The 27574-nt window shown below is 38.1% G+C and overlaps 1 protein-coding gene across 4 annotated transcripts in view; it reads left to right on the top strand.

Moving 5' to 3' along the window:
• Positions 1–26146, top strand: part of TTC17 (tetratricopeptide repeat domain 17) — a 55648-nt gene extending 29502 nt beyond the window's left edge. The window contains exons 17-26 of one of the 4 annotated variants that reach the window (XM_053945464.1): positions 14865–15035; positions 15386–15636; positions 16175–16340; positions 18682–18802; positions 19133–19292; positions 19752–19835; positions 21300–21419; positions 23590–23733; positions 25079–25239; positions 25934–26146. In XM_053945464.1, coding sequence (XP_053801439.1) covers positions 14865–15035; positions 15386–15636; positions 16175–16340; positions 18682–18802; positions 19133–19292; positions 19752–19835; positions 21300–21419; positions 23590–23733; positions 25079–25210 — 1349 coding nt within the window. In that variant the 3' untranslated portion in view covers positions 25211–25239; positions 25934–26146. The other 3 variants (XM_053945463.1, XM_053945465.1, XM_053945467.1) reach the window with 3 other exon arrangements.
• The last annotated feature ends 1428 nt before the right edge of the window (positions 26147–27574 follow it).

The following is a 27574-nucleotide window of genomic DNA, read 5'->3' as shown; positions in this document are numbered from 1 at the left end:
TTCCTGATCCAGGATGTTCATTTTGAGGTCAGCTGTTACAGCATATGCTGTTTAGGAAGTCTGTGTTTCTTGAATGTGAGGGAAAGCCCATCTCAAAAGTGGTTAAGAGAAAAGTGTTATCTTGCCCTTTTTTGCCAGCTTGGCCACTGATTAGCAAAGTGAGCATGAATATATTCATCTGATACATTGTAGTAGCGATTTGGTCAATAAGGAATTTGTGAAGCTACTAAATCAAGAAGTAGAAGAATATGCCTTAGCATGTTCATGTGCTTATTAAATTTCAGTACTCCATTATTTAAGTATTTTACTCTATTTATACTGTTTATACTATTTGCCTTTTTATATTTATTTATACTATTTGCCTTTTTCTAGGACTTTTCTTAATATTTATTTTCTATTTTGCTTTATAACATCCTTTAGGTCATCTTCTGTTTTAGTGCAAGAAACCTGAAAATATAAAGCTGATAAAAAGCGTAAATATTCTTTGTACATTCTTGAGCAGAATGTAAAATAAACATATTGGTTAATTCAGCGTTGATGGTGATTTGTGGTTTAAGTCCAAACTCAAAATTTAAAAATTGAAAAGTAGATTTACCTATCTTATTTGCATAAGATTGGGGTAAGTATTTTTTCCCCCACTGTAAACTTCAGCTGACTCAAGAGGAACCTTGACAGGCTATATGAAAGTGAGGTAAAGTCTCCAAAACCAGAATGATTTCAAGAATGTGTACTCAGAAATCGTATTTTGCACTTAAAAGTATCCTAAAACTTTGTGAGTCTTCTGTTGCTCCTTCAGTCCAAGGAAAACAGTTGAAAAGACGTTATTATTATTCACTTGATGGCATGTCATAAAGTATTTCTGTCCTTTGAGATCGGTATCTTATGCTGAATAATTTACCAACAGTTTGGAATGTCATATGTTTCTCTGGTTTAATATCTTGTTCTGATGAGCATTCCTTCAGTATTTCTGAAAGTAACAGCAGTAGGCTTCCTGTGCTTTGGGTTGTAGGCCCATGTGATAGCTGTGTTTTTGCTTCGCCTGTCAAAAGCTTCTGTTCATGAAAACTGAACTCAGTAGTGAGACATGGAGTTCCTTGCTCTGCTGCCGTGAGCCATCGGCAGAATCCAGCAAATGGTCAGTGGGTGTTATATGCTAGCATGAGATGGAATATGGGATCAAAAATCTGAATTCATGGACTGATTTTTGATTACAGTATGTGCTTGGTGTTTATTTCAAATAAGTGAAATAGGCATTTTCTCAAGCATGCTGGGATGTTTGCTGTTAGCACAGGACGTTGGAAGTGTGACAGACTAACACTGACTTTTTGGATGCTTGCTTATATTTTCCTGTCTGTACTGCTGCCTGGTCCTGTTTTTTAGTAACTTACTTCTGGTACAGATAATTTATATTTCAAACCCAAGTCACTTGATGCACATGAGAATGAGAATTAAAAATCTCAGACCAACACTTTTCTATTTAACTTTTGCCTTTTGTATTCAAGTTTATATAAATGTTTGTTTTCATTGTAAAAAAATTTCTAAATCTGCAGAGGTTTTTGGTGGGGGTTTTTTCTTACAGAGGGTATGTGTGAAGTGTCCAAAGTTATTCCAACCCTATCACCTGTGACAGGTATTTTAGACAGCTGCAGGAGTTCAGGCAGTTGCATCTAATATAGATGTTATATACAGCAAGAACCCACACAGTGCCTTATTCCCAAATACCTGAGAAAACAGTTGGAAGACTTCATTCTTCCAGCATTATCCTGTGGTGATCGTTCTAGAGGTGACTTGGCAGTGTTACGGGTGTTGCTACATCAGCTGTTAGGTTACTGGTGAGTCAGTTCCTGAAGCAAGTTAAGAAACTTCGTGTTGCTTGACAGATAACTTCAGCACCCATGTCTGACCCACAGGTAACAGGACCAAGAGGTGTGTGTTAACAAGTGTAAAAAGCTTAATGTGAAAAACAGGGACACTCTCAAAGGTACAGAAATGAAATATTTGGACTGCTAATTAAGCTAGTGAAAGTAGTGAAAGCCAGCATCATTTTTGTCTGATACTGAATGGTGCATTGCTGAGATTTGTCTTGCACACTTCATGGCTTAAAATATTGAAAGTAGCTTTTATCAGGTATTAAGGTCTGTAGAGGACTATCCTCTGTGGGATTATTCCTGTGGTACTTCACTGGCTGATGTAAATATTCAGATGTTGCCAAGCCTTATTAAAAAGGTTACAGAATACGAGAACCATATTTTTAGTGTGATGGTCAGCTGGCCGTTGAAACATACTGATTTGTTAGTTGCTGTTGGATAAGACTTTCCTTTCTATGTGTAAACAGAATTGTTGCCTGGGCAAACAGTACTTTGTACTCAAAATATTTTTATCAGACTAAGCATCTATCTCTGACTCAAAGTTCCATTTGGTTATGAGCTCATGCACTTCACATTCTTTTAGACAAGACCAAAATTCAAAATCTTATGAACAGACTGATGCTATTCAGAACATGAAACATGACTTATTTCAAGCTTCAAGTTCAAGTCTCACTGTCTTTCATCCTTGACAGGATAGTGCTTTTACAAAAGGCTTTGTGCTGCTCTGTGCAAAGTCGAGAGAGTGTGAGTTCATTATGAATGTATGTGCACGCCACCAAGAAACCTGGATCCTTGTGTGTAGAGTGAGTGTTTGTGAGAGCAGTTCATCCTTCTTCCTCAGAGTGAGTTGTGTAATGTGGATCTGCTTTAGGCGTGGCTTTAGTGCCCTCTTGTGGCACCACTACTCTGTGCCACATGAAATCAAAACTCCTGGTTTCCCCTTAAAATAAAACACGGGAAAGGTGTTTCAGCTTATATGTGTATGAATTTCCCTTTATCCCTCACTTAGGTTCTTACAAGTTCAAGTAAGTTAAAGTTAATAAGCGTACACCTTTAAGCAAATTGACCCAAAGGGGAGAAGTTGACCTGAAAGGAAAGTCTCTACTTGAAACTCTAATAGTAAGCTTATGACAGATTAAATAACTTCCTTAAATCAACATCCCAGTTTAAGCAAGCCTCTGACACTAGTTTGACAGCTGCAATCACCTCAACTCCCTTTAGTGATTTGAGATACACAAACATTAAGCAAAAGCATGACGTCATTTTCTTTTCAATAGTGTGTTAAGACACAGGAATGTGAAATACTTTGCATTTTTAAATGCACCTTTCACTTAACTCAGTTATTCCCTACTAGTTATGACTGACTTGATAGTCCCAGCAACTGACAGCTAAATTTTTGTTCTAAATTTCCTATAAAATGAGGTCCTTTTAGACATTTTTGTTGTAAAAGTAATTTCCTCCTTCTCAAGCCGCTGTATCTTGTTTGTCCAATGAATGCTTATCCCTTACAGTGTTAATGGCGTTACATTAATGTTAATGGAACAAACATCCCCTAAGATGCTTACTCTTGGAACAAGGGGTATTGAGCTTAGCTCAGAACTTAATTGTGTTTTAGTTGAAGCAAAAGGCCAGAAATTATTCCAATTATACGGGATTCTGAACTGAGCACTTCTGTATGTTTAAAATCCAGCTTTTTCTCACCTTGATTTGCATATTAGAAGGCAAAAATTTAAGTGTTCCTGAACCTTATTGAGAATACTGCATGTATTAGTACTCTTATTTATCTTAGAGTTTGCAAAAGGGGTAGGATCTGCGACCATTTGTTTCTCTGTTGCTTTTTCTGTCTCTCTTGCCTTTTGGTAAAGTTCATCTGTATGAACAAAAGAGTTAACACCACTAGAGTTTTTAAAACAACAAGCAGAATTCTATGAAGCACATGAACAGCTTGTCAGAGCTCTCAGAAGCACATCAGGGCAATAATTTACCTTGGTCATTTAGCAGTAGCACGGAGAAAGTGGGTTCTGTGTGAAACAGTGGCAGTTCTAAGATCCTTGTTATCCTTTGAAGTTAAATACTCTGTTGTTTATTGGTGCCCCATACATGCATAGGAGTGTACCCATGTACCTGTTGTTCACCCTGCAAGTTCCACCTGGAATCTGAAAATCAAGCTGGATTCTTTCTCCCTCTGGCAGTCAAGCATCTCTGTCATTGAAGATCGTACAGTGACCATCCATCTGAATCATCTGGTGGGTGCCACACAGGTAGACTCTAGGTCACCATATTTGGGCTCTTTAGTGCTAAAGGAGTAAGAGGAGGTTAAATTGTACTTGTGTAGAGTGAAAACATCTTGCAGAATACAGGCAGATGGGTGATATGGAGAATGACGTCTGCTTTTTGTCTTGGTAGAAGCCAACATCCCTGGGGAGTGGGGGTATCAGGAAATATCAGATGTGCTTCTGATTGGAAGATTTTGGAGAAATGCACGTGAGAATGTGCTCTGTAAGAATTCTGTGACCCAATTATTTTGGGTTTGTGCTACTGTTTCTGCACCACTAGCCCAGTAAGGGAAGAAGCAGTTCCCACAGTCCACTTTTGCTGCAGTAATCTTAGAATTTTAAGAATATTAATGTGATCTTGAAGATAGTTGACCAGATGCAATCTTCTTGGTACTTTTCACTCCTTGGAGCCTGATTTATAAATCATACTTTTCCGTGAAAAGTCTTCATTTAGTATCTCTTGATTGGCTGAAGGAAGTTGAAGGTGAATGACCTTGCCCTAATACTGCTGTGCCAAGCTCATTGAAACCTGTCTTTCCTTTCAATGCATTTTTCTTGTCAAAACTATATAAAAGATGTATAGATAAGAGATGCTTAAATTGAAAAATGAAGGAATGTGGTACTACATTAAACATGACATTTTTAGCTACACCAGTATCCAAAGGCTGTGTACCCACTGCTTATGCACATTGCTTCCAAGCTGCTGCTTGCTGGAAAGGCACTGAGAATCTTAAAGGTTTCTGTAAACAATGCATGATTCCTTAAGTATATCTGTGTTGCTCAAATGTCATTCTCTTTTGCATGTGTTAAATATGCTAATGAGTGAGTTTGTTCTGCAGCTTCTTTCATCACGCAGAGTATGTCTTGCTATCCTACACACATGGCCTGCTTATTTCCTGCATGGCAGTGTACCTGACAGCTTCTCCCAACAGTCATCAGTGTCACTTTGCATCATGCTGTTAAGAATGGTATACCTGCAATATTTAGTGTTCTGTATCTATTCTGTCTTTTCCCAAGATCAGAAGGCCATTGGCTAGCAGAAGAGAGAGGAGAAAATCATGGCCTCAGCCACTGGAGTGACTGAGGAAATGAGAATTGCACTGTGGAAGGGAATTTAGAACTGTTGGAGAATTCAGTGAGAGTTTACTGATGCAAAACCATTCAGTATGAAGAAAAAGCAGTACAGTATTAAACTAAATATAATACGACATTTCCCATTTTTACCTGCCTTTACAGTGCAAAAGACTACGCTTTGTACGTTACTTGGATCTTTCCTTTACTTGAGCAATAGCTACATGTTCATGTAGGAGGAGGAGAAACATCAGGCATTGCTCAAAGGGAAAAGATTCCCTCTCCAACTAAGTTTTCAAAAGTTGATACTTTCAATTATCAGATGTATTAACATTTCTTTGCAGTGTGGTGCTTTTCTGTGACAAGAATGTAGAGAAAATGAGAAATTTGTGACTCTGTCTTCCCCTCTGTTTGAGAGTATGTCTTTGCCAGTGGCAGTTACTTACATGTAGCTGCTAAAATTTCTTACTGAACCTTAATTGGATGCACCACCTAGAGCTGGACCTATTTTAAAAGTTCCAACTACTGCATATGTTCAACAGCCTTTTTAGTAGGAATAGTAATTCCCCAGCTACATCTCCAGGGAGATGTAGTTTCACAAACATGTTCATAGTTGAGCTGTACACACTGAATTAGTGAGTTGGTTAAAGCATGTTTGGAAGAGAAAAGAAGCACATATGAGAAAATGATAATGTGTAGTTTAGTGTCATTAGCAGCTGGCCTAGACCTTGAAGGCTGTATTCACTTGGCCTAAATCTGAGAACTTGTAAAGTGGTAATGTGTGGCCTCAGCCTGTAATGAGTCATGCGGAGGTTGTCTGGAAGCAGCATGCAATGCCATGTGCTCAGATTAAAATGAGCATTGCATGCTGAGCCACGTACTGCCAGGCACTTAACTACCCCTGATCTGTCTGCTTTATTGATTTGTTTTTTCCTTTTAAGGTTGGTTGCTTGGTTCATGTGAGTTTGTGTTGTGCTCTGACTGTCCTCAAAGCTTTAAATCTATCATCTGTTCTGGCTACTAGAGACTGAAACTAGGACAGTTCAGCATTTACCTAGAGGAAGAGATTGAAACTTTTTGAATGTAACCATTTTGGGGAAAAGGGACATTCTTGCAAAAATTTTTAGTCTTTCTGCAGTAACTATTCTATGGCTTTGTACTGTTCTGGCAGTGTGAGGAGAGAGTTTTCTTGTTGAATTCTAATTTAGAGTGGTTGGCAGTATTCTTGTCAAACATAACCTTCTGCAGGTATTCCTTACTTAAGGCTAATCTTGATCATCACAACCATCAACACTAGGATTTTTTTTATCCTATTTACAGCAACAGTTCTGCTTTTTAATGGATTTGTGTAGAATGTGCCCTGTCAGGCAAACTGTCAAGCACTTAAAAGCTCTCTTAGATTAGTAAGGGACAGGCCTACCTGACCAGTTAACCCTGGTATGATGTTTGGGTGATCAGTACCTCTGCTTTGATGTCCAATTAGGAGGAGCAGTTGCATGGATATCTATCCCAAACAAATTTATAAATTGTCATGGATCGAGTCTGACTATGAATCTGCTCTTGCTGAGCAGTGTAACCTAGTAAAGAGATAAGCAGATAAACATAAATACAGCCTATCAAAATAGTTTTTCAGAATTAAAAAAAACATGTAATCAGGTCCCTGTGGTATATTGTTTAAATTCCTGTATATGATGCAAACCTCACAGACAAAATCATTATCAAGAGACACACATAAGGCCTTTCCTTGGCTTTGGAGTTTCAATCCCATGCATTCAGAGAAGTGGGAAACTAACAGTAACCCATAGTGGAGTTTCTAACTCTCATGGAGTTCAAGTATCTGATACCATTTCTCAGTAGAAGGTTACTGTTGTACTTAAAGTCCTTTTTAGACTTGAGTTCATAGATACTTAGGATCTAACAGGATCTACAAAATATGTGATGCTTAACATAATAGATACATGGAAAAGAGGAAAGATTAGAAAGCTCAAAGAAAAAGCCACTGTAGGTAGGCTTCGCTTATGCTAGTGACACTTAAACTAAGAATTGTCTTTTGCTTAATCATCAACAGATTTCAGAATTGTATTGTGTACAGGGCTGTAAATATTAGTCATTTACTATTCACAGCAAGCTTTATCTTGGAATCTGCTGCAGGTGACAAATTAATAAGTAACTATTTTCTTACCTACAGTAAAAAAATCTGGCCCAGGGAGAAGTCACTGAGGACAAGCCTTTGTCTTCAGAACTTTTATGTGCTTACTTCTCTTGGTTTTTTTCTCTCTTTCCTCAGAACAAGCAAGCAGAAAAAAACACTACCCTTGAGGCACAGACTGAAATTCAGACTGGAGGGCTACTTACCTTCCTGCTCTATACATAGAAACAGGGTCCTCTGAAAGAGACATTTTCCAGTCTTCTTTTATTCACTGACAGGACTGGGAGGTTTTGCATATAGATATTTAGATGTTTCTGTTTTATGTCCTATTCCTGGAATCACAGAGTAAGTTTCTGCTTCTAGATGTGCATCGTGAAAAAAATAAGTTCCTATTTTAGTGGGTGAAGAGTGAAGACTTTAGGTAATCAGTCTCTGTGATGCTGGGAGGAAGATGAATATTTTCTACTCTGTCATAGAGTAGCCTGCTGAATTCTTCAGGGTGTTTTGCATGCATGTCCCTTACTAAACTGCATTACGTTCTATTTTAAATAGGTTTGTCTTTCTCTTTAATTTCTTCACATGTTTTATTTATCAGTTCTTTATATTTCATAAGGAGAATTTTTGTATCTGTTCGTCAGGGACTGGTCTGTTATGTAGTAGTGAGATATTTCTCTCAACATGATCAAGAAATCTGGTTCTGTATTGTTGGCATTTGTATGTTTTGGAAGGTTTAATCGGAACTGCTGTGATGAGACAAATAGATCACCTTTATATCTATAGCTAAGCCAATTTAGAGGCAGCTTTTTTGCTACAAATCAGATTTTAAAACTTCCTGCGAGTGAGAAGAGTTTTACCATATAAGCCTCTTAACTGGAAAACTGTTGTTGGAATAAATAATAAAAAAGAAAGAACTTCTGTAGGCTTGATTTTGTGTGCTTTGGTCTAAATTTTGATGGCATAAATGATCATCCTGTTTTTTGCTATGCATCAAATGAAAGCTTTTTATGTAATGTGTTCTTTGACTATTCCTTTTTGAACACACCTCTCATCATCTTTGAAGAAGGGCCACTTGCTATTAAAGGGAGGAATTTATGAAAGTCAGCTTTTAAAGTACTTCATTTTGCTTTTCATTATTTGTTTTTAATACTTCACTTTTTCAATCAGCAGTTTGTCCTGTCCTTTGAAAATGTTTCTTTTTGTCTTGTAAATTCTGGCTTTTCAAAGGAGGATTTATATTAAAGGAAAAAGCTAAAAATTAACAAATAGTGTTTGTATGTAGGGAGAAAACACATTAAAAGCTTAGTTCAGAATTTGGGTGCTACACTCGACATTCTTTTCCAGTACCCATATGGATACTTAGCTTCATCAGAGTGGGAACCTAGTGCAATCTGTCTTTGTTATCCAGAACAGAATCTGTAATGATATGTGCATAGTAGATACATCTTTTTAGTGGTTTATCCAGTGTGTTAAAACTGTAAAAGGCACTGGAGGTCCACTGGTGTTACTGTTCTGGAGCTGAGTAATGTGTGGCTGAAAGCACGGTGATTGTATGCTAAATCTGATGTATTTCTCTTGAACTAAATACAGGCCTAGCAAACATTCACAGATCAGTATTGCACAGCCAGCTAATTCTAATTAAAACTTCTACTTTTCTTCTCCTTTTACGTACCTGCTCTATCATTTGGTGATCATTTTTCACTAAAAATTAACCAGATATTCTTTTAGTTGTATTTTTTTACAACTTGCTTGTGTGTGTGGAAAGCAACAAATTTCTTTGGTATTGCTTCTGGAGTTGTATTGCAGTACTGTTGTACAGTTCAGCAGTTATGGCCTGTGACCTTTGGCTAACCTGTTCAGTCCTAAGTGTTGCGCAGTTTCTGCTTTCAGAGCTCAATCGTGGGATTCATTTTGAAACATGTATTTTTTTTAATTGAAACAGTAAGAAAAGGACTGCATTAATTTTAGAGCAAAATCTAAATAAAACCATGTTAATTTATTATTAAGGCGAGCAGAGCAGCAATAGCTGCTAAAGATAGGTCTCTTCTGTAGTTACTGCTCATCCTACTGCTTTTAAAACTCATGTCAAAATAAGTGGCTTGGATTTTTTCCCTTAGCAAATGCTTTGCAATCAAATATATGTTTATATGTGATTGGAATAACATGGTTGCTCTTAATGTCTCAGAAGATCTTTAGGAAATTACCATGTTCACCTTGAAAGATCAGGGTAATTAAAAATTAAACACTGGTAAAAAATTAAACAGTGTTAGCGTTGCCATGAAAGTCAAAGTTCATGTTTTTATGTTGTCTAGAGGATGGTCTCCCAAACAGCACTTCCCTGTGACACTGCCTGGCTTGTTAATGTCAGATTGCAACAGAGTCACTGTGGTGCAGAAAGTAAGACAGTTCTTAAGGTGCTCGTTTAGCCCAAATGTTGATGACTGAGATCCCAGTAGTTCTAGATCCACAAAAGGTTCTGGTAGGTGAATTCTCTCATTCTAGATTATTTTTGTAAACTCTGGTAAATTATATTGCCTGTGACACAAAGCACTGATCAGGACTGGTTCTATAAAAGTGATGGGTGTCGATGTGCTGGGTTTCAGTTTAATTTCTGTAATTAATATATTTTAGCCTAATTGTAAATATACGTCACTCAAGTAGTGAGCACACCCATATTTTTCACATGACCTCTAAGCAGCATCATTGCTCATTCTCATATGTAAAGTGGTAATACACCCCCTCCTTTTACTTATGTGTATCTGCATCTGTGTAAGCAGTGCAGAAGTAAAGAGAAGACTAGTGATGCACTGATGCTGAGATGTCTGTATATGTCTGTTCATCTGCATGCAGTGATTGAAACTTACTTCCATTGAGCTCAGTGGTATGTCATTCCTGCTGTAAAAAGAAAAAAAAAAAAAAAGACCTGTCTTTACTGAATTTCACTGTGGGAAATACTAGTTTTAAGCATTCATAAAAAATAAGTATGGAGTCAGTAATTTGTGTTAGCAGTTTGGTTTAAGTTTGTTCTCTACTCTGACAACTCAGGTATTAGGCTGACTTACATCTGTATTAAGTGCAGTTCTCTTGTGGCTGTGTTTACCCATAAAGAGGCAAATCATTTAAGTGACACATATCTCCAAATAACATGCATTTTGCCAAACCTAATGCAAGTCACTGACTACAGCAACAGTCCTTGACTCTTGTAATAATTCAGGAGATAATACAGCTCTGTTTATTCCAAATAGTAGGGAAAAAAAAAATCAGTACCTCAGTTTAAAATGACTTGACTTTTAGTTCTGAGGCATTATTCTGCCACTGTAATTTCTAAATATGTACCGAAAAAAATTCAAGGGAATAGTCTGTATAACATTAGAAGTTAGGACTCAGTAATTTTCATAAACCTAGGATGCTGGAACATAGGTGGTGGAGTTAGGAATGCCATAGGCTTTTTTTTTTCAGTTTCTGCCCTGACAAAGAGCTAAATGTCAGGAAAAATTTTGTGCTGACCAAAGACACTTGGAGGTAATTTTACTTTTTATTTCTAATGCTATTGATGACACCAAATCATCTATCTTTAGTTGGTATATAGGAATCAAACAGTGAAAATATTTAATGAGGCCTCGTTCTCTCTGTCAGATGTACCACAAGAAACAAACAGCTACAGTGGCAGTTAATTTGCATTTTTAGAACAATCAGTGCCTTATTTAATGGTGAGGTTTGATTACTTTTGAAGACCTTACTCAAAGTGCAGCACTTCTTTGTGATACTCTGGGGATGTTGTTTGTTATCTTTCCTCTTTTCCCTACTTCCCACATTTCTTTCCTTGCCTTAGGTGAGTGGCTTTCAATCTGAGCATCTGGAGCCACCTAAATCAACAGAAATTTGCTCTTAGACAAAAAAAAAAAAAATTAACCATAGCACCAGAAAAGTTCATATGTAGTGAGGAAAGTTCATAATGGTTTCCAGGTGTAACTTTTCTGAGAAATGTGGCAACATTAAATATGGTTCAGAATAAGTGTTTGTTACCCATTCATAGATGGAGCAACTCTTCAGCTACTGCTTTGCTTCTCCTTCCTAATATTTCTCCTTCCCTATGACAGATGTCAACACTCTGGGTGCTTCCCTCCTTATGCTAAGTGGATTTCAGCTTAAGAGTTCACCCCATTCCTAAAGCACTTGAGCCTAACTTTTTGTCTAAGGTTTTTCTGCCCTACCAACTGCAGTAGTTACCACAGCTTCAGTGGACATTTGAGAGGGGTCCTGAAAATCATGAAGGTGGTTAATACTAAATGGGATGGATAATCTAGCAAATGTTTCCTATATTTAAAGTTTGGTTTGTGCTAATGCTGCACAAGTATGTTCACGTTGGCCAAAAAAATTACAAATTGTAACAATATGGGAATAGAGTCCTTTAATAAACAATGCTGTGTTCTGCTTTTAGTCTCCAGGGTCTCAAGGCTTCAGTTTAGAGTTTGTATTTGCTTTTTTCTCCAGAGGTTTTCCTTTGTAAATTAGGATCTAGTCTGTGGGGGTTTTCTGGTACAGACTGTTTCTGTTACTTACATCACTTAAATAAAGGCCCAGACACCTGTTTGTATCATCACTATGATTTTTGTTTTACTGTCTGGCATTTAGTAACCAGGTCTCATAATACATAAGGTAAGGCAGACTCTTAAGGGAGGGAAGATCCACTTCCCTCTGAGCTTGCTTAGTTCTACAGAATCAATGGGAAGAGTGACAACAGCTGATCTCAGAAAATAAATGAGCAAGAAAGTGATCCTTCTCTAGTAAATTTTCAAGATGGAGTAAGCGGAACTTACCAAATATGATGTAGAAATTTTAGACTTCCAAGTTTTGTAATAACACTGTGTCAGAACTTTACACCTGAAACTCACATGTGCTGATTTAGACAGCCGGAATATATGTGAAATATTAATAATAAATAGCTGGGCGTTTTTAGGTCAGTGGTGACTTTTGTCCTTCACATGACAAGGGTGCTGTAAGCATCGCAGTGATGCACCCAAAGTTCTACAGACTTAATGTGCCTGGAGTCTGGGGCTGTGTTGTTCCCTTGCTGGTCTTACACTCTTCTCCACTGGACTTCCTGGTGGGTTTCAGGCATCTGGCTGACAGAAGCTTGTAGTATTTCAGTACCACCAGCTTCATGGTTCACTCACTAGAGATCTTCAACTTCCATTGGTTTTTCAACTAGCATTTTTGTCTCCAGCAATATCAGACAACTGAAAGCAGCAATTTGAAAAAATTAGGTCACTCAGGTTACTATATATAGCAGCTCTCAGATCCCAAGAAAGCCAGCACAGTCATCTAGCATGTTTTTAGCTGTCAGTATTTGTAAATTAATATTAACAGAGTTGGTGTTAAGTAGAATTTTAAGCGCCATCAATTTTTTTTCCTTCTGCTTGTGCTTTCCAACTTTTAAAATTCTTTTTGGCATTTTAATTTCAATTAAAAATAGTCTGGGTTTTAACGCCTCTGCTTCTTTCTTTATACTCATGATGAGTGGATCTTCAGCAAAGGGAATTGTGGCCATCACATTTCTAAGAAGCACCTGACTTGCATTGAAATCAGGCTGAGTTGATGTCAAGTGGGGGCAACTTAAGTGTTCTGTGTGCACCATTTCTCATAACTAAATGTGAGGCTCTCCATATATTGAAATGATTGTTTTATCTTTCTTTTTTTTTCTTTTTTAATGAAACCAATTAGTTTCATTTAAAAATTTAAGAATTAGTTTTTTATTGGCAGAATGGGAGAGGTGGGCAGGGGATTGAAGAAAGAATCAATGATAGAGTAGGAAAGGCTGAGTATAACTGGATGGATATTAGAAGAGTTCATGAAGTTAACTACTTCTGTTTTATATATTTACTCATAACAATGTTTGTCTTCTTACATACAGCAGAAAAGCTAGGACAGGAAATAGTTTTCCCAAAGGATTTATAAATCTAGTTTAATTTGTTTGATTTTGGTCACTCACACAGAGAAAATACTGGTCTGTTTCTCCTCCAGAGATGATACTTGAGTGATCCCAGATGGAGAAGCAGAGAGCTAAAAGCTGTAGTTTCACTTTGCAGAGAAGCAGTGGAACAGGTTAACCTTACATGAGAGTTAGAACCATCCTCTCATCCCACTGGCCTGATAAAGGCATAAAACCTAGAATTATCCTTTGTAATATAGGATCATTGTGTGAAGTAGAAAGAGGTCACTGATGTACTTTATTCACATTTTTGTTATTTTATGCTTCTGGTTGAAAAAAAAATGCTTCCCATATGCATGGAGAAATACAGTTTGCACTCAGAAGGCAGAATGGGGAATATACTTGAGAATCTAATGCATTTAATTTTTAGTTTATTCTACTGTGGGCTTCTTAATTCATTTGTATATGTATACTATTTTCACTCACAAGTGATTGAAATAAAGGAAGGAAGGGTTTTAGAGCAGTAGCTGTGCACATGGAATACGTTTTCCTCAGTGGGGCCAGGTTTCTTGTGTGATGAGACAAGTGCCCCCAGTCTGTGTGTCAGCCCTGTAGCTGTGCCTTGGGGTTCAGGGCAGTTCCCAGCACGTGTGGAGAATGGTGTCATTAGCTGTGTTCCCTAAGCACCTCTGGCCGTGGAAAGTAATTACTATGAGAAAATCTGGGATCTGTTGTTAAAATGTACTTATTATCAAAAGTATTGTTACAAAGATGCAGGTGGCCACCCTTTAAAGTGTTTGAGTGCTTATATGGTACTAAAGGATGCTCAAAGGCTACTGTTGCAAATGTGTGCTTTTTTTTGTTTCTGCTTATTACTGACTCTACATTTGGATTTTTCCCAATGTTATTCCTGGATCTTTGCATTTGGTGGAATGTGGACTTGTAACCTGAGCACAAAATTATAGATGTTAAATTTTCAGCTGTATAAACTTCTGATTTTTTGCACAGATTAAAGCTCTTAGCTTTTGTTTTTCTGTTTCATGAACTAGTCATACCAACATGCTGTCTGCTGGCATAGAAGGTCAGTCTGGCATTCCCAGATCAGTCTGCCTTGGCCCTTTTTCTCTTGCACGTAAGCATGGTGACCACTGTGGTGTCTTAAGTGAAAATTCGTGTGGCAGGCAAACACCTCATATGGTGCATTGTCACTAAAACATGTCTTGGGAGTGTTCCTTGGAGTGGGTACCAGCAAACAGTAATTTCTCATCTCCTGTGCAACCTTCCCTTGAAAAGTAGCTGATTTTTCTTGCATAAGTAGTTCACAGCATATATCTCATAGCACAGTTTCCTGTAACTGTTTTACATTATCTCCCTTGTCAGTGAGCAGATCAGTTTTTTAATCACTGAATGAAGTCTTTCATACTTTGCAGAATTATTCTTTTAATCCATAGATTAACAACATAGAAAATCTACAGAAAACTAGAAGATGATAGTTTCCACAATACAGCTTCTCCACTTGTATCCAGGAGGAGTTTTTTCTCATGGTATATCATTAAATTTCTCTCTTTCAGGCCACTGTCATGAGAAAAATCCAGATGGCAGTTATGGCAAGGAGAAATACTTTGATGGCCACTATGAGTCAGCTACAGCAATGACAGAAGGACACTCTGAGGGAGGTACAGAAGATCCAGAAGTCCTTACTCAGAGTTCAGTGAGGGATCCCTCCTTCTTGAGACTGGAAAGTAAGTCAGCCTTACAAAATCAGTTCTGGCAAATAAAATGGTTTCTAGATTTTTCAGAAAAGCTGTCTGTTTTCCACTGAGAAGCTATGTTTGCCCCTCTCTGTCCATAAAGTAACAAGTAACCATAAACTAGTTTCATTGTCTTCACCATTCTTCTCCAAGCACAACAGGGATGCTTATTTGTGGTGAGGAGGTCTGCATTGACTAGTTCTCTCTGCAGTGTGCAGTGAGTAGTCAGTGATACTTGGGTTGTGGAAAAGTCGGGTCACAGAAAAAAAGATTCTTTTTGTACAATTTGTGAAAGCACAGGGAAAATAATTTTTGAAGTTTTTAATGGTATTCCCTCTTAGACACAGTCACTGCAGAAAGCAATGGTTCAGAAGGAGTGGAGGGTTTAGAAGATGATCAGATATCTGAAGAGATGCTGGCTTTGGTGGATGAGTTTGAAAATTCTTGGCCTCAGGAAGCTTTTGAAGGGGCACTGGAGGTAAAAGGTCGTCGGATGGACTTGCAGGGAATCCGGGTCCTGAAGAAGGGATCTCAGGATGGACTTGCTAGCTCCTGTTTTGGGGACTGTGGTGATGATGATGAAGCTGAATGGGTGAGTTTGAGTTAGTTTACTTAAATCTTGGCCTAAATGTTGTGGGCAAGGGAAAGATGAGAACAGTTCAAGAGGTTTAGCACTGGGAGATAGAGGTCTGTGAACTTCCCCTATGAGCCTAGAAGACATAGTCACTGATGGCTGGTGTGAAATGAGCAAGTAGTTTCAATCGATCACCAACTTCTTGCTCACAGTTGAAAATAAAATAAGATTTTAACCGAAAGTTCTAGTTAGCATGAAAACACTGAAATCCCTCTTGTCATCATCTTACCAGTAAAATATGTAATGAAAAATGCCTTTCAGTTCTCTAGCAGTTAAATTGATTTTCTCCTGTGTTGGAGGTCAGAAGTTGTATATTTGATTTGCATGGTGTGATGCAGTGAAAAGGAGCAGGCTTTAAGAATGAGTTGAGATGGGGAGGAAAAGAGAGAGACAAAGATCTCATCTGTAACATCTTTGGACTAAAGTAGTGCATTGGAGCTGACAACAGTCATGGTGTTTCTTACTGTTAACCTTGCTAATACTATTCTTTTGGTAGATCACTTTTCAGGTCAAACGTTTAAAGAAACCAAAAGTTGAAACCTTGGATCTTCAGGAGCCACCTGGGAGAAATGTGGAAGAAGGGACTAATGCAGAAAATGAGAACTTCTACCAAACTGCTCTAGAGATCAGTGGACCAAAGATACCTTCTCCTGGACCAATAGGTAACCTGCAACTTCTAGAGAAAGCAAATCATTTGCAGCTTTTGTATTACTATGGTTTATTTCCTTTGCAGCCTTTATGTTACACTGGTTTATTGCTGAAAGTAAGCATTACAAAAACTACATAGTGAAATGTCCCTTCTAGATGAGTGCATGGAAAAACAAGAAATCTCTTCCATCAGCACTTTCTTGATGAAGTGCAGCCTAACTTTATGTGTTGAATGAAAACTTTCTAGTTAATTTCCAAAACTTCTGGGGATGAGGTGGTGAGAGTGGAGAATGAAAGAGGTAGATATTGTGAGTAGAAGTTGTAAAAGAAAGAGGGGACTTTGGTGATCTCTTTTGATAAACTGAATGGGCAGAGGAGTTAGTTTATCAGGATGCAGAATAAGAGTTTGTACTGACTTCTGGCTAAGCAGAAGACATGCAACTCAAAGAGAAAGAGCTGAAAGCTCAGTCTAATAAAAATGAAGTAAATAAATAAAAATCAAGTGTTCTGCTATGATTGTTTGGTAATATTATAAGGGAAAACTTGGAATCTGTCTTCCAAAACAGTGTAGTTACAGAAGAGTAGAGTTCTGCACCAACACAGATGAGATTTTTGAGAGGCAGATGGAGTTTTTGCTAGTTGAATGAGAGGAATTGGAGAATAATCTGTTAATATGGTGCCAAAGAATAAAACCCAAGTAATTGACCCCTATACTTCTTTTCTTACCTTTTAATGGAGCTAAAATCTTAATGTTGTGGGACTAATGTGTAAGCAGAGTTCTACAGTGCATCTTAGTCCTTGATGATTTGATGACCTGGAAAGTGATTTCACATTTTGAAGGCTTTTACATTAAATCTTTAACAACTGCATTTTTTTAGCAACTGACAAATGTAGGTTATTGAATTAAATATTTAAATGGGGAGGGAAGGAATACATGAAAACAGAGCACACACCTGTCCTTTCCTCAATGTTTATCTTCTTTCCCTCTGAGTTACTTTTGAGGCTTTATTACATAGCGTCCCTCGATTGTACAGTAATCTTCCCAACAGTCCTGTGAGGCAGGGTCTGCTGGCATCCTCTTTGCAAGAACTAAATCATCCAAATTTAAGTAACAAATTGAAGATCACTTGGGAAGTTCTTGGTAGAACGGAGGAATGATGGTATCTGACTTGGGTTTCATTCCTTCCCAGACTACTGAACTATGTCTGTAGCATTTCCATACCTCTTTATGTCCGTTGCTTTTCGTGCCAGTAAGAGCTTGCAGTAGGATAGTTCACAGTGGTGGTGATGAGAACTGACCATTTCCCTTTGAAATTCCCCTGTGTATTTCAAAATTAATTTCCCTTTTATCACAATATTTTACAAAATACATGATATTGCAGACTTCTTCATTATTTGCAAAATATGATTAAGTGGTTTACTGTAACTTGGATGAAGAATAGGCATTGCATCCAAATGGGCAAAATTTCATGTAGCTAGAAATAAATACTGAAATATTGTTTACATAGCTGGTTTGATAGACTGGCATGTTGTTAAACTTGGCTTCCCACTGTGCAAATCTACTGCTGTAGTGAATTTTTCTTATGTTCCAAATAGTTTGCATGTTTCTGATAGGAGAGGAGGATGTTTCCTAACATTTAACACAGGCCAGTTTCGTAGGACTTGATACAGTATCCACCAAATTTGAGGGAGAGATTTCAGTAGGCTTTAGTTCATATGTGAAGATCAGGTTCATGTTTCTCTTAGTGATCTGTTAGTTAACATAAAGCAAGTTACTTAACCTTTCCCTGCCTTGCTTTGCTTCTCTGAAAATGGGAGAGCAAAAGTATAAGTGTTAAATAGTTTCAGGAAGGTTTCTATCTTGAGTGTAAGAACACAGTAAAAGCCACTGATTGTCTTAGACAATACTCATTGAACAGTATTGGCAGTATTTTTCACCTGGAACTGTCAACAGATAGACCAGTCAACTTTTATTAGTTTTCAGCTGTAGCTGTAGAACATTAATGATGACTCACAAATTTGGTTTAAGGACATTTAAATAGCGGCATTACCTGTAAATGAGATTGGCAATTGTTCTTAATCTGTAGTTTTGGAAAAAGGGTAATGAAACAGGTTTGAAACTTCATCTCCTAATCTGTCTTGTGCACAATCTGGTTCTGTCTGTACGTGCTACTGGTCCCATTCAGTCCATTTAGATTCAGGAATGTTCGTAAAGAAATGTCTCTGCAAGACAGTGACTTTTCTAATGTAGGGGATGTACCCACTGGCATAAAGTATTTTAAGAGTAATTGTACTGAAGTAGAATGTCTTTCTCCTTCCAGAAAGTTTCTTCTATTTTTGTTTTACTTTCTTAAGGAAAAAGGCGTGACTACCGTAGCCTTGGCTGGCCAAGTCCTGATGAATGCCTGAAACTCCGCAGGGTAGAGCTTACAACTGTAGCCAGCACGTGGCTTGCTGTTTCTGCTAAAAACATTGAGTGAGTATCTTGGATATGAGCCCTAAGTAAGTTCCTTACACAAAGCAGGACAGTAACATGGTCTTCAGTGTGTGTAAACATGGTCTTCACTGTGTGTAAGATTTTATGTTAGGAAGAACTTCCAGGATTTCTAAGTTTGAAAACATCATGTGGAATTTCATCAGTTAGACTTGAAAAGTGCAAGTGCAGATGAAAGATCCAGTTTCTCTTGCTTCTTGAGCTACTCAAATGAGATTCTGCCAGATTCTGGGCAGTTTACTTTCACTAGAGAGCTTTCTAATGACTATTCTGTTCTCTTAACTAATTTGACTTGTTTTATGATATTTGTAGCATTACAGAACACATTGATTTTGCCACACAGCTGCAGGAACCAGCCATGGAGCCCCTTTGTAACTCAAACCTCCCAGCCAGTATGCATACTTTGGACCACCTGCAAGGTGTCTCTAGTCGGGCCAGCTTGCATTACACTGGAGAAAGTCAGCTGAAAGAGGTATGCCAGAGCTAAAGGCCGTCACACAGAAGTGGCCATACCGTGGCAGATTCAAGGTGCATTTAGCTCAGTGCCTTGTCTCCAGAGGTGACTTTCAGTGAGTGAATGCCTGGATAAAACTGTAAGAACAGTGCAGCATGAAATTTTGCCAGAATGCTTTCCCAGCCATCTACAGTCTGCCCGAGGGAAATCCTAAAACACCATTAGTGTCTCTGTATTTATAGCTCTTCGTGGATGAATTAGTGAAGGCAAATCCAACTCAGAATACTCTTAGTATTCAGTGCCATGGAGTTATAGCACTGTGTTATACAGGTAGTATCAACTCAAGATAGACAGTGGTGTTTAGGTTGAAGCAGGTTACAGCATTTGTAAAACGCCAGGCAAAAAAGCAGCCAACAAGCAAGGGGACATCTCTTACCAGGTTCCAGCATCTAAGCACTTTTACGTCCTCTTCCACAGGTCCTACAGAATCTTGGCAAAGACCACGACTCACCACAGTCACTAGAACAAGTTGGTACTCGAATAGCCAAAGCTTTGGAAAAGGTATGTGTAAAGGAGAAGATGAGAAGTGTGGGCTTACTGCTCATGATTGGCGTAGTGGTCAATCCGGTCTCAAATCTTTTGTCTGAAATCCTGCTCAAGGAACGTATTAGCGCTTGGACTAAGGATTTGTGTCTATTTAGCATCTGTAATGCCCTCACAGGTATTTTGTTGAGGTATAGCCTATGCTTATACCATCAAGTGTCTTCCATATCTCCCTGCTGAAACCTAAGCTTGTCAGATGTCCCAGTGTTTCCTGCCCTGTAGTGAGCAGCATTGCTGATTGTTGATTTATTAAACTATTTCAACAGTTCTCAACCCTCTTCTTTCTCTTTATGCTACATTGACCTGGAGCTTATGGAGATTGGAGTTAAGTCATGTCTCCCCTCTCCAGTAATACTCCTGGCATGCTGCTGTCAGCTCAAAGGGGCTTCCTGTTATTTCAGCCTTCTGCTTCTACCTGGTGCAGTGTTGGCCTGAAGTGTCAGATGGGTTCCAGCAGAGGTGTGGTACCATGTGCAAGCCTGCATTTCCTGTTCTCCCAATCCAAGCTTTCTAGCTAAAGGACCTCAGTTGCGAACCCTAGGATGAGAGGATTAGGGACATAATTTTCACAGGACCCACAAAGCAGACAGGAATGTCAGGGATTGCTGTTCTCTATTTACAACTAGTAGGGACAATATCCCAAACTACTGTGGAAAAGAGGGCTCAATGAAAATAGTTTGGTGCCTCTAGCCTCTTGGACCAAAAACTGTCTGAGGTACTTGCTGTACTTTGAAATTATTTCCAATATAGCTTTGTCCATCCCCTGAAAGTAAAGACATTATTCTTATCCTCACATTACAAGAGCTAGTTTCTTTTCACTTTAGAGGTATACTAGCTTTTTCACTTACATGCTAGTTTCCCCTGCAGACACCAGGATTTATCCAAATAAGCTGAATATTTAGTGCAGAGATTAGAAACAGAATTCTCAGTATTTTCCTTTGTAACACAGGGCTTGGGAATCAGCCAGATAGAGGCTGGGCTTTGGCAGGCTTCTGGACTGAGCTGCATCCCAGGGCATCCTTTTTCTTTCCAGTGACTGCAGGGAGCCTACAGATCCAATCAGCTAATTTAGCTAAGTTTTTTCCTATATGTTGGGTAATGTGTGTGCACATATAGATGCTCAGCATCAGAGAGCTGGTTAGAAGCTGTTGTGGCTGCTGAAACTGTTGTTGCTGTTGAAAGCTATTTAACTGCTGTTCTGTTCCTAAGGAAATGATGTTGCGCTTGGAATTTGGCAGTCTCATTTACCTTGCTGTTGCATATATGTTGTCAGAAACTTTTTGCTGCTTTGAAATAGTTTAATGCTCTTTTAAAGTAACATCCTCTACCTCAGTACATCAAGTAAGTTGGAAGACCGAAAGGTGGGAAGAGTATTCACTACCGGTGTTTACATGGTATTTTTTTGTGTTCTTCTTTTGCCAGAATCAGACTTCATGGGTTCTCTCTAGCATGGCAGCTCTTTACTGGAGGGTGAAAGGCCAAGGAAAGAAGGCAATTGATTGTTTACGGCAAGCATTGCACTATGCACCCCATCACATGAAGGTGTGTACACGTGTGTGTGCCCACTGTTCAGGTGAAAGAATGTTCTGCTTATCACAGCAGAGCTTTCACAGACTATTGTTAAGGCCAACACTATATATCAGGTGTTTGTAATGTATTAGATACTAGCTGGTTGAGGTGAAAACAAGATTTTCATCATTCGTTTAGACTGTCTCTTAAGATAACTGCAGAAAAGGTTCAGTGGAATTTCCTGCAGTTCAGTGGGTGTGACACCTCCTCTGGGCATCCCAGACTTGAACTTTCTCCTGTTATTTTAGGACTTTAAGTCTTCATCAGCCTTCATCTGGACAAGTCTTCTAACCTAAGATGTGGGAGTATGTTTTCTGGTTATGCTTTTAGAGAAGGGAGTATGTTTTCTGGTTGTGCTTTTAGAGAGGTGATTATCAAAAGGAATTACTTAAGTGCTTGAATCTTAAGCATTTGGGCTGTGAATGTCAGTTGTACACTAGTCCTTGACTTTGTGCAGCAGTTCCTTGCTCAAAAAAATAAAGGCAGTACTTTGGACACAGTCTTCTCTTTAGTGTTTCAGTTGCTGAAGTGCTCTGTACCCTTCACCTTGCCAGGTGCTGAGCATTGTAATGTCTGCTCTTAAACACCAAGTTCCCCCTAGCAAACTGATAAATGCAATATAGGCTCCTTACTCAACATAGCAGATTTTTCTTTTTGACCTGGGCAACAAATTGTGCAGCCTGAAAAAATGCAAACTCTGCTGGCATCTTGGTCTTCAACCTTTCTCTGAAAATTGCGAGACAAAATAATTCACGCTTTCAGGATATTATTAGGAGGATTTAGCCATTAACAGCTGAAATGCCTCAACTAAGAAATGTACATCCCCACTGCACATCCTTGGTATGTTTCCTATAATTCTGTTTATTTGCATTATTCCTTTAAAACAAGATTGGAACCAAGACCTGACACACCCAGCTTTTGCTTATTTTCCTGTCTTTCCATGCAGTCGGCTCTTCAGGAAAGGAGTCCTTAGCTGTGTGATTTGTAAGGGTCAAACTATGAATTGCAAACTACAGTTTGTCAAGATTATGGTGAAGTAGTGCTTTTTTCTAGAAGTATGATATAATGTTGCTTGAGATGGTATGACTCTTAGAATTTGTGGCTTGTTTTTGTCCTCCATATTGAAGCTGCCTCCAGAGAAAACTCTGGATCTTGTTTTTCAAGATAGAGCTGCAACTTTTACTCAGAGTTAGCACTGAATGAAAAGCTATTTTGTGTATTTTGGTTTATCCTCCTCTTTGCTTTTATGCACTTTGGCTACTTTCTCTTGACTTTTCTCATGCAAATAAAGGGTAATTAATTTTCCTGTGAAGTTCTCTTGTGACTATGACTTCCATAATATCTGCTTTGCAAACATGAATAACGTGTCAAGCACAGGTATTCCTTGACATGTGAAGGTTAAGGAATCAGGGATCACATACATCCAGAACTTTTTATTGTCCTGTTGAAGGCACCTAAGCCTTGGTACTAAGCTGTATTTTGTGCTTTGAAGGTTTGAGGTCCAGCTCCCAGAGAGTCTGTTGTGGCTGCCAGGGCTCTACAGTTTTTTCAGTCAGACAAGGTAACAGTCTGGAAATCCAGGAAATAAAGAACATACTATCAGTGTCTAGCTGAGAAAATTTTGTTTATAGCTATTACTCAGCATCAGAATAACAATTCTGTGGCAGAGGCAGGACAAAAAATGGTGCATCTGTTGCACTAATGGTTAGACCATGTTTTCTTCCCTTTGTTCATATTCCCTTTCCTTTTATACAAGACCTGAAGGAGGGTATTCAAACAAAACAGCTTCTTTTGTCTCTAAAGAGTGCACCTCATCTTTGAGGGAAAAATGGTCTAAGAGCTTCTAAAAACTAAATGTACATTCACTTAAGTGAGTTAATTGTTGAGTTGTTTTTTCTGTCCAAGAGTAATGTTTGTCACTATTGTGAGTGGATGTGGATGTGAGGTTTTTTTGTTTGTAAACACAAAGGCTCAAATGCAGTTTTGTATTAAAATAGGTCTGGATCATTATTCTCAACATCAAAAGAGAGGGAAGTGGGTAGGAACCAGATGAGTGCAGTTTGGTGGTGGATTCTTCTGTTTGTCTTGGTGATCCTGAGACAATTGCAATGGAAAGACACTGTTTGTTGCTCCTCTCCTCCAGGATGTACCACTAATAAGCCTAGCAAACATCTTCCACAACGCCAGACTCTGGAATGATGCCATCATTGTGGCTACCATGGCAGTGGAAATAGCGCCACACTTCGTGGTTAATCATTTCACACTGGCAAATGTCTATGTAGCAATGGTGAGTGTGCTGCTGCCCAGGTATGGCTGTCTTTGGGACACTATTTACATGTATGTAAAAGTCTTATTCTCACAAATAATTTTGAAGGAGCAACAGTCAAGAAATTATGTATGATCATCAGGAAGTAGTATCTTTACAAAGACAAAACTTTTATTACTTATCTTACCCCTATTTCTCATTTAGTACTTTAAGGCCAACATTTTTATAAGCTGGCTTAAGAATGCTGTGGGCAAAGCTTTGTAAAGACAGTACCATTGTCTACCAATCCAAATTGGTAATTTGGATTGTCCACCCATCTAAATACAGGATATTTTTATATTTCTGGAAAATTAACGATTAATTTGGTCTCTGTCTTGAAGAGCTAAGCTTGGAATAATAAGTAAAACCCAACTCGCAGTTGTGGTGAACAAACACAAGGGAAGTTCATTTTCAGTATCTGGATTATTAATGCCCAACATAATTTGAGATTAAACTCATATTTCTTTATACTGTCTATATACACTATTAAAATACATCTTTTTAAAAAATAAAGATATACAACTCACCTGGACCTACTTAGCCTTTATGGCCAGAAATTCATCTTATCTCTACTGCATAACTAAAGTTACTGAGAAAAGGAACTTAAGAGAATAAAATAAGTTATGAAACTAACTGAAAGCCCCAGAATGTTTTGGGTCTTTTCTCCTCTCATTTTTTCCTCTAATACTCTATCGGATGTTGGCATGCTTTCCTAATTAATAAAAAAGCAGGGTGGCATAGGTAATGAGATTTCACCTATACAAAAATAGATGCTATTTCCACATGAATGCTTCTAACTACCAGCCTGGAGTCCAGCTTATCAATTGAAATTGTCTAGCTATTGTATGCTCTTTAAGTTTTGGGGGGTTTTTGTTCACGTTTACTCTTTTTATTGAGTAATCTTTTCAAAATAATTTCAGGTTGTTTCTAAAGATATTAGCTTTTCAGAAAATTTGATGGTTTTGCATTGTCCATGATTTTAAAGCTTTGATCTACTCAAATTCTGACTGAAATCTGTTTTTAGAAGTTACTTTCACAGCAAGAATACAGAGGTGTACTATTACAAAGAAAATGTGATAACATTGGTCAATAATTCTCAGCAATAACTCAACTCCTTTCCATGGATTATGCAGAACTGAGTCATTAGCCCAAGAAAATATCAGTTATTTATGGTAGAAGGAAAAAAATCCTAAATCACAACGTATTATGTATCGTTACTTTTGTTCACATCATGCTGCATAACTGGTTGGGATGGGAAAGGCATAGAGAAATGCGTTCACTGTTTTTAGAATCTGACTCTTTGCACTCTGGTTTCTTTCTTTCTTAGGAGGAGTTTGAAAAGGCCATGAAATGGTATGAGTCAACACTAAAGCTTCAGCCGGAGTTTGCCCCAGCAAAGAACCGAATCCGCACCATTCAGTGTCATTTACTTCTGAAAAAAGAGCGACGGTCTCCTTAGAGATCAGCATCTTTCTCTTTTTTAAAAATGTCATTATTCTCTATTCTGCTCTTAAGTGTGCTAAGATAAATTGATGAATTGAAATTTTTAACAAGACCACTAAAAAGAGATGGGATTTGGATCAAGGGTTCTTTTTTTATTTTTTGTCAAATAGAGGATCATCTTTTGAAAATATATTTCACAGACCATAATTTTTAAACATCCGTGTAAATATTAAACCAAGAAACTTCCATGAGTCCATGACCACCTGTAACAGGACCTAGGCGCTGTTAGTTTTTCCATAATGCTCAGATTGGCATCAGCATCCAAAATAACTTGCTTCATGTCTTATAATCTAAGCCACTGGAAATGCAAAGCACACAACCATACCAAATAGTAAGAAGAGATAATCAGCAATTCATCCATGTGAAACTCATGCTTTGTCCAGTCTTGTTCACTCCATACCACATTACCTGCTTTTTTGGAAGGAGAGGAACAGACTTTTAAATATTTATTAAAAAATATGAGAAACATGAAGCATTTTTGGAATTCTTCATTTCTGTTGGGGGAATCAGGAGGAGGTAACAGCAGGACTCTAAAGTCAAAGTAGTTTTTAATCATACTTGCAGATAAAAAAAAATTGGTTAAAATCCCAATAAGATGTTTTATATTTGTCTGTATATTCATAGCCCTCTGCCTCCCTGAGTGGTTGATTTACTAATTCTTTGTTCACTGTATTTCTAGCCGTTTTGGAATAAGGTGCAAGTTTATGCTCACCCTGAGCCATACTTTCAGCTGCCAAGGAGGAGGAGGGACATGGTGTCAAGGTATCAACAGCAAAAAAGTCAGGTGGAAGATTTCCAAATCAGTTTCGTCTTTGGTTGGTGGAGGATGTGATTCTCCAGAATCAAAAGGGGCACATACTTGAAATAAAATAAATTGTTTATGAACAACTCACAGCTTCTCTGTGTATGTCATGCGCCACTTGCAAGAGTCCAGGTTCATCTAGAGGAGCTACAGCCTTTCCTTGGGAGCAGACTGAGCTGGGACCCAGGAAAGCCTTTGACAATCCTGATCAGCCAGTGATTTTGTGTGTACCCTTGGAAAATTCCTTGCGCCTCTGTGTCTGATTCTGTTTGTGGCAGAAGGAAATAAGGAAAAGTTAACTAACTCAGCTGTCATGTAACCCAGTCTGCAGCTTCTAGTGTTAAACATGCTTCTTTGTGATTCTTTTTAAAGAACTAACAATGCTTGTGAAGTTACTGCGTGTTTTTTCTCCCCCAATATTTTTCCTGTCTCATTGATGCAAATTAAGAGTAAGTATGGTAGTGGTAGAAACTGTGATATCAGTGTAATTTTATAATACTGGAACTTACTACTTCATAAAAGGATCCCTGAATATTTTTATGTATGACTAAAGATGAGCAGTTCTAATGCAGATTTTACCTCTGTTTTATTGCAAGTAATTTCCATTTATCTAGGAATGCTGACAGAGGTATGAGCAAGTGCTACTGTTGGGTAGATTTTTATTTAAAAGCGTGTGAACCTGTCAAATTTTTGTCAACAGAGCCAACAGCATGTCAGATTTTATGCTCTTCCCAAGGCTCCTGGAAGGCTGAATGTTATTGGCTGGAGACAGGCATAGCTGTATCTCTCAATAAACTCCAAGAGGCAGATCACTTCATGAAAGGTCTAATACCAGCACTAAAATCATGGACTCAGATAATGAAGTACAAAGATTTCTAATGTAGAGCTGTGGGAGGGGAAAATAGCAAGGCAGGTGCAAGTAAATGGAAAGAATTTTCATTTGATGTAGGAAAAAAGAGCAATTAATGTGCAGAGCAGCTGCTTTTATTCACTTTTGTTAACTGGTCTGCTTCACTTTTATAGTGGTTGATAAATAGTTGGGAGTCACTTAAATACATTTGGTAAACCTTCCATTTCATATACTGGTTTTAAAATGTAGTATGCAAAAACTTAGCTTGGTACAGAGCTTGTACCTTACAACTTGGTTTCCTAATGTAGTTGTCATGTTGAACTATTTTCTACTGCATCTGTCTCACTGCTGCTGGGATTTAAGTGAAGAGTAAGGCTGGTCCTTAAGAACCTAAAGCACCAATATGTGGAGCACTGGTGGTCATCCATGGCTTTGACAAAAGATGGAATTAAAATAGACCTTTTCTGGATCAGCAAGGATTATACTCATAGACAATACTGGTGGGCACTTGAAATTGGTAATTAATACTCACGCCAGCTTACATTTTGCTTTTTGCAGCGTTTACTAATTATTTAAGAAATACAGCAAGATGCACTGTACACAGACATCAAGCAAAATGCAGGAAGACGTAAGTTTGTGTGTAGCCATACTGTAAATTGGCAGCAAGG

The sequence above is a fragment of the Vidua chalybeata genome, chromosome 6 (genome assembly GCF_026979565.1).
Source record: "Vidua chalybeata isolate OUT-0048 chromosome 6, bVidCha1 merged haplotype, whole genome shotgun sequence".
NCBI classification, from domain to species: domain Eukaryota; kingdom Metazoa; phylum Chordata; class Aves; order Passeriformes; family Viduidae; genus Vidua; species Vidua chalybeata.
The sequence above is the reverse complement of the archived record's forward strand: the minus strand, read 5'-3'. Positions and strand labels throughout refer to the sequence as shown.